At 43.1% G+C, this 7,453-nt stretch overlaps 1 protein-coding gene across 1 annotated transcript; it reads right to left on the reverse strand.

Annotated features, from left to right (window-relative positions):
• Nucleotides 1-59: 59 nt before the first annotated feature.
• On the reverse strand, nt 60-4,437 carry LOC123447763 (dolichol-phosphate mannose synthase subunit 2). The gene is made up of 3 exons (XM_045124415.1): nt 4,262-4,437; nt 553-701; nt 60-460 (listed from the first exon to the last, which is right to left on the reverse strand). The coding sequence occupies exons 2-3, from the start codon at nt 640-642 to the stop codon at nt 302-304; spliced, it is 249 nt and encodes an 82-aa protein (XP_044980350.1). The 5' UTR covers nt 643-701; nt 4,262-4,437; the 3' UTR covers nt 60-301.
• Between the last annotated feature and the right edge of the window lie 3,016 nt (nt 4,438-7,453).

The raw sequence follows: 7,453 nt of genomic DNA on the forward strand, positions 1-7,453 counted from the left end.
TTCAGCTTTGAGACGTTAGAGAGAACTACACAGAAGCATGATACATGTTGAGCGCCAACTAAATGTAACAATACTTGATATTTGACCAATGTTTATTCTTGGAATGTTATACACCTTGCGATCAATAACTACCAAGAACATGCAAATGCCAGTTAGATCTAATTGAAGACATAAGTGCAATGAGAAATCCTTAGATCACAAGTGAAGGCGATTCAATGAAATACGATCATCCACAAAACCTGTCTACTATCCATAAGGAAACCAGAAATTCTACTGGAAGAGTGGGGGGTCGCGAAATCCATCAAGCAGCCTTCTTCTTTTTCTTTGACTTCAGCATGACAAGACCGATGAATATACTTAGGAATGAAAGTAGCACGACGCCGGCAAACACAGGGATGAAGATTGCGTATTCTTGAGGTAGAAAGTATTGGTGGACAAAATGATCATCGTCAACAAATGGCTGGGTGGGAAAACAGAAACAAAATCACCATCGATACATTAATGCAGAAACATATATAGAAATGAAGCATGTAATGCCCATAAGTTACTAACCAAGATTATGACCCAGAAAGTGTAGTAGGTAAAAATGGATAAACTCGTCATGGTCAACACAAGACCGACTGCTTTGTCACCCATTTCCATTTCTTCAGAAGTTATAGGAACCTAGTCTTGGTTTGAGATTAAAAAAAAAACTGGGTTTCCTGTACAGGTAAATGCAAACACGGTGAGTATCCAAATAACTTCACATGGTAAGGTTCATAAAATGAAGTGCCATGATAGTGACATCAAAATAAATAAATACTCCCTCTATAAAGAAATATAAGAGCATTTGGATCACTAAAGTAGTGATCTAAACGCTCTTACATTTCTTTACGGAGTAAAGTACTTATATTTCTTTACGGAGGGAATACACAATAATACCAAAAGTCCTGATGTACTTGGAGGTGCAACATGGTAACGTAATAAACCTGAGGAACCACTCCACCGCTAAAGCAACAAACTACAGTAGAGGCAAAATCATCAACTGCATATCTAGTGTAAGCATTAACTATACTTTTGGCCTAAATTTAGGCGAAATTTTTCTGCATTGCCATATCTTGCTGAACTTTTGATGACTAATGGACGTAATACTAGGTGAATCTCATATTGCAAATTAAACAACTGGAGAACTCAGCCTGAATTCAATAAGCAACCAATCAGCAAGTATTGCATTTCAATGTTGCAACAAGTAAAACTTGCTCACTAGAATTTCTAAGCACCAATAAAATAGAGTTCAGAGTGTCGCATATCATTTGGGACAACCGAAATACAGAGCTATTATATTCAGGGTGGTGAAGAAGCAACAAAGTCATGTCAAAAGTATGCAGAAAAAGTATCTCCACCAACCACTGCTAGTCCTGCAAACTTCTCAGATGAGCCACTCGACGAATACAAAAACCTTGTGCAAGGAAACTCTTTTGATGATTACATAGATTCAGTATATCAAAAAATAGCTGATAACAGAACACCTTTCATCACCTAGATTATGCTTTGTTATGGGCAGTGATGCTACTACAACAAGCAAGATTTTATTGTCCCTTGTTCACGAATAGAAGAATTTTCTTATGACATGGAGACACATCACAAACGATGCATCTAGGAGATACTGCAAAAGGTAATTCATCCTTTGTTAAATTTTAATAATATGTGAGATTTTACTGTTGATGGTAACACACAAGGTGTCTGCAGCTCTTTCGCTTCATTACAAGAGGTAGATCCACTAGTATGGCTTCTTGATTTTGATTAGCACAAATTATATGGAGTTACTACAGTTCAAATACAGTCCTGACATCAGTTTGTCTTTTGATATAATCATTTTTCAAAGTAGTAACTACACAAGCACCGCTGGGCAAGAACACAGTATACAGAGATCGCCAACAAATTCAAACGCAGGCAGATGAAATCAACCCATGGCTCCAGAATGAAGCAGTGAACTTAACTCTCTCTTCCATAAACGTCAAGCGTTCAGGAGAAATTAGAGCTGTCTAATGGGTAAGAGGGAATAACCTCTTCCATCATTTCCTGTTTAGGCCTTCTGTTTCTACCTTCGCATCTTTCAAAATAAGATTAAAGCATAGACTGCCAGAGCAGACGACCAAATTGGCAACATAGGTGCTATACATTGTGCTCTACGGCTGTATGTGTAGATAGATGGTTAGTTTTGCCTGGACGCTTGTATAATAACTGAACAAGATCGTCAGCATGAAATAGAGGATATAAACAAAACCACCATTCTCTTTACTTGTTTATCTGATTTGTTCTAACAACCCAAGCGTAACCTCAAGCACCTAGTGGTCCTGCTACAGATAACACACTGAAACAAGTGATCTCTCAGTGAATGTCGTCAGGGAAGACATGCAAATAATTTTCCTAAATTATGCATCACATATTATAGTAGTACAGTTAATCAGATATAAGAATGCTTCAGTCATGTATGCGCTACACACTTGGGTTCAGATGTATGTAGCCTCAAACTGCATCGTATCTACCATCCTGGCTGAGTCTAGCCTGGCCAATCTGATGCAAAACTGAGTTCAGATGTATGTTTGGTTGTGTGCATGGCGTGGGGTAGATCAATGTGAGATATTGTTTGGTAGGTTGTATGAGAAGTCAGCCAAGTACTTCCCCAAAGCATGACAGTGACGAAATTCGACGACCAGATCAAGCCGCCACTAACGCGAGCGGTCTTGCCGAGCCGGCACAGCCGGGGCCTCCGCCCCTGACACGGACTAAGCCGGCGAGCGGAGGAGCATGGATGTCCGGCGGCAGGTCGCAGCGAACGACGGAGCTCCGGGCGGTGCAAAAGGAGTTCAAATGGCAGGATTGAGGTGGACAGGGAAGCTCACCGGCTGCGGACAAGGAAGTTTCGACCGGCGGCACAAAAGGGAGCTCCGACCACCGTGACGGCGAATGGTTTGCCTGTTCGATCTGATCTGATGCGTGAGAGAGAGGTGAGGAAAGAGAGATACACGGTTGGTTTCGGTGGCAGTATTGATGTAATTCTGGAAAATGACGAGGTCGATCCCATATACCGCTTCGTTTTAAGTGGAGCCGCGGGTGCAGGTGCGAGGTTGCATCAGAGAAACGCTGGATTCCTGCGTTCCTCTCAGCTTGGCTGAGAGAGTGAGAGGCCTCTTTCTGCATCTGTCGGGCCAGGCCGAGGAGGCCACACAGGTAACCAAACGAGCTGGATTCTGCATCCGTGATGCGAGCCAGGTGCGAGGCACCCTTCCAAACACGCCCTTGGTTCATGGTCCTCATACCAAAAGCTACTACTAGTGATCGGAAAAAAGACAGAGGGCCTAACATGGGGAATGGAGAATGGATTCATTCTCCACCATGCAGTAAACAAATTCACGTCAAACTGAACGCTTTGGAACATGTTATTTTGGCAACATAAAGCAATCAAATTTGGTATGGACACAATAATCAAGCCTGTGGCTATGTCGTGTGCAAGTATGCATTATATCCCAGTCATGCATCCAGAGCAACATCTTACATACATGATGGCATTTTTTTTTCTTGCATTCAAATACCACGGAGGAAGGAGGCATTTCAATCTTTTTGTGTCTCTTGAGTTGGAAGTCTGAACACCACAGTATACGCACAAAGTTCAAGACAAGGGAAACAATATGTGGTAAATAAAGTACCACCTCCGTCCCAAAATAAGTGTCGTTGATTTAGTGCGAGTAGAACAGAAATTAATTGGCAACAAGCTGAAGTATATTCTTTCTTTGATAGAGGAGAGTTCGCTAGCTAAGTTGCTAGTTTCTACATTTTGTAAAAGCAAAGACAATTGGAACTGATTTGTTTCAATCAGCGAAGTTGGATGAACAGACTTATGTCAGTTGTCACAGAAATTAACTAAAGAAATGTTTTATGTTCACTCCTCATCATTGTGGCTAAACAGATCATGTACTCGAGACTTGCTCCCGATTGGCCCCTGCTAATCACACGAGAAAGAGAGAGAGATCAGGCCCCAGCAATCAGAGAGGAGCCTCGTGCTTTGGCCCTAGCCACCGCCGCCGCCAGCGCACACAGCTGACTCGTGCTCAGGCCCAAGCCACGCACATCAGAGCGCCGCCCGGCCGCGCGCATCGGGACGCCGCCCCGAGCCTCACCTAGCCCGCGCGAATCGCCCATACGCCGACCCCGTAGCGCCGTTCCAGCGGAGGTGAGAGAAGTGAGGAGAGGCGGGAAAAAGGACAGAGGGGACACGCACCTACGCCCTGCCGCAGCCGTCGCCCTTCAACCGCCGTCGCCGGAGCCCGCGATCTAGCCGACGCCGCACGGGCAGAGAAGAACGAGGGATGGAGAGACCAAAGAGGCAAACTTTGCCTGGAGTCCGATCACGAACGTCCGCAGGATATCCAACGGAGCCGGATCCTGCATTTTCATCGCTGTCTAGTATATCCTTTATAATCCCTGATTTTATTTCTCATTCACTTGTAAACGATATGTCCATTATGTGAGGAATAAAATATGTTCTTTAAAAAAACATGTAATTCCTTCTTCTATCATCCCAGTGTAAAAGTAATAACATCCAGTCAGCTTCATCGTCTTCATCTTCTGGATGCGCAACGAACGAATCTAGTGCCGATGAAGGGCCTATGAAAGTTTGCGTCGTCAGATTTGTTGACTCTAAATTGGTTGGCCGAGGGTGCCATGACTTCGACTTCCTCTTTTGTGTTGTTCGATGGCATGGCCATGTTTCTTCAACTCTGTGAACCGTTGATGATAGATTACAAGTCTGTATTGTGTTAGATGATGCTCCAGTAGTCGAGTCGATACTTCATTAGCGTTTTTTACAAAGTCTAGTGAAACTACACTTAAATTTTAAAAGATTTGGCATTGATTTGGGTCCCCTTTTAAATTCAAATCGGTGATAATTAATAGAAAACATAAAAGGAAATGGGAAAGGTTTTACCTCGCGGCCCAACACTATAGCAGGCCCAACCCACCAGGGGCTAGGTCGTCTTCTTCCTCGTACCTGTCGGACAAGGAGGGAGCTTGCCATGCGCCACTGTCCCTAGAACTTGTTGAAAAATGTAGTATAAAATATAAAAAATTGTCTTATGAATAAACTCGAGATCACTATGATATGAAGATGCAAATATGTTTGATCTAATCTTTACCAATGAACGCGAGGAAGATTGTAGGTTGGTGAAGAAGTTGATGTTGATTTCCAAAGTTAGGATTAAACCTCCCAACCACTAGAACTTTTCTTCCCCCGATATAGGAACAAAGAGATGATCCATTTGCCGGTATCCATGCGTACGAGATTACTGGTCCACCAGTGCTTCGACATCTAGAACGAAAGCTTACTAGAGTACTAGATGTATGGTGAAGCACTCTTAGGGAGAAGGGGATTTTCTTCCCAAGACATAGGGATGTGGATGACAACCCGTGGCTAAGGATATCAACGATCGAGCCGTCCATAAAATGCACCTTACCAGAGATCGAGCGGTCTAGCTCGACGAATGCCTCGGTCGATCGAGACATGTGGTTCGTTGCGCCCGTGTCAAGGAACAGACTTGCCACTCTTATCGTCGTCATGCGTGGGAGTGATCACCGACCTCTCCTTGTTAAGGAAGGTGATCAGGACATCGATACCATTGTTAACTTGTTATACCTACTGGACCAGTTACTAGAGCTCGCGCACGTCAATTGAATTACCAGGTACTTTCGTTTCTTGGAAATCCTTTTAATGTTCATGAACATATGATGTTGCCTAAATTAGATACTTTTGTATTGCCTATGAATGAAGGACCTAGCATGGACAAGGAGGATGGCCATTGGAGCGGGATCAAGCATGGAGGGGAAGGTGCACACGCGGGAAATAACAAGGGAGATTCCAGTGGTGATTTTCAGACTTTGAAGCCACCACAAGGAAAACATAAAGACTTGGACGAAATATACAAGATGTCACTTCATAAATTTCATCCATAGGCTATTATAGGTGTTGCATCACCTTATTTTTGGGTCAGGCCCATGTAATTTCGAAATACTACCACATAGCCTGTTTTTAGAGTTCGTATGTGTGGGGAAACCGAGTTTAGGGTCGTTTTCGGACCCCTCCTCCAAAGGTCACGAAAATCCCTCTCTATTCCCTCATATATACAACCCTTAGAGCACCGTTTAGACTTGGATCTTGTTTAGATTACAAGTTCGCCATAGCTGAAACTTCACGTTCTTCGTTTGTGTTCTACGACCAGACCAAGACGTCATAGAACCCCACTTTCATCAATAAAGCTTTCCTCTTATATTCGCAATATCGAGATTGCAATTTCAAGTTCTTGCTTGTTCTTCATTTGCATGCAGGAAATAGACCCTCGTGGTCAGGTTGATCATGCTCTGACGTGGTCAATAACCTCTCAGAGTAGGTTTAGCGATTGCTAAGGTGCGACGTCTTCGCACGTTCGTAGTCGGATCGTTAAATTCTACTCCACCAAAAACGATAGCCGCCATCTCATCGAAAGACAGGGACAACTTCACCTCTATCAAGTGGTATCACATTTCCAGGTTGCTCGGTGAGATTTTACTAGTTTTTCGTAGTTTAGATCGCATCTGTTCTCCATACCTATATTCAATGAAAAAAACAAAAAAATAATTAGGGTTAGTTCATCCTATCCGAATCAATCTCAACCTTTTGCAATTTTCTGTTCGATATTTTGCTTTGTTGAACTTGCGGTTGCATTGTCGTGTCGAGTTGCTGCTCTTAGAGTCTAGTCCTTTAGAGTTTCGAGTTCTATTCACAAGTTGTCACGCCGCCACCGCCCCATCTTCAATCTCGCTGCCACCCACCACTATCATCACCGCTGCCATATAGCATCACCCATTATTATCATCATCATTACCATATATCCCACCACATATCCGCCACCAACCCGAGTCCTTTACATATTAGGTGTCATTTCGAGATTCCTTTGTTTTCGGTTTCACGTTTACTTGCTTGAGTAGGTTTCAAAAAAAGGAGTCTTGCACAGTTTTTAGAGTAGTTTTTAGGCCAAATTTCAGCGGGTGAAAATATTTTTCCCTATCCTGTTTTAGGTTGTCCAGAGCGTTTTGAGACACTCGCCATCATAGCAATTTTTTGTCGCAATTTTTGGTCGTCGCAGCCCCGAATTAGTCCCAAAAAAATAGTCAATTTTTTCTTGTGCCTATCCTGTTTTTAGTCCTTCGGAAGAGTTTTGAGACACTCGCCTTTATAGAGATTTTCTGAAGAAAAATGAGCGCAAAAAAGCGCAAAGACAAATAAATCAGAGTGGTTCTTCCCTTGATTATGTGTAGCGTCGTGATTTTGTTCATGTTCTAGGCTCGCGCCTCTAGTACGGTCTAGCCTAGGACTAGCACGGTACCGTCGTTGAGCATCCTTTCAACTTTGCATCTCTGAACTGATTATTGTTGACCCTTT

Source organism: Hordeum vulgare, chromosome 4H (genome assembly GCF_904849725.1).
Source record: "Hordeum vulgare subsp. vulgare chromosome 4H, MorexV3_pseudomolecules_assembly, whole genome shotgun sequence".
In the NCBI taxonomy this organism is placed as follows: Eukaryota; Viridiplantae; Streptophyta; class Magnoliopsida; order Poales; family Poaceae; genus Hordeum; species Hordeum vulgare.

Bases quoted from the DNA above. Each gene is read 5' to 3' on its own strand.
- LOC123447763 (XM_045124415.1), bottom strand. From the start codon at position 642: ATGGAAATGGGTGACAAAGCAGTCGGTCTTGTGTTGACCATGACGAGT. The intron at 461-552 runs GTTAGTAACTTA...TTTCCCACCCAG, and splicing joins CTTTCTGGGTCATAATCTTG to CCATTTGTTGACGATGATCA.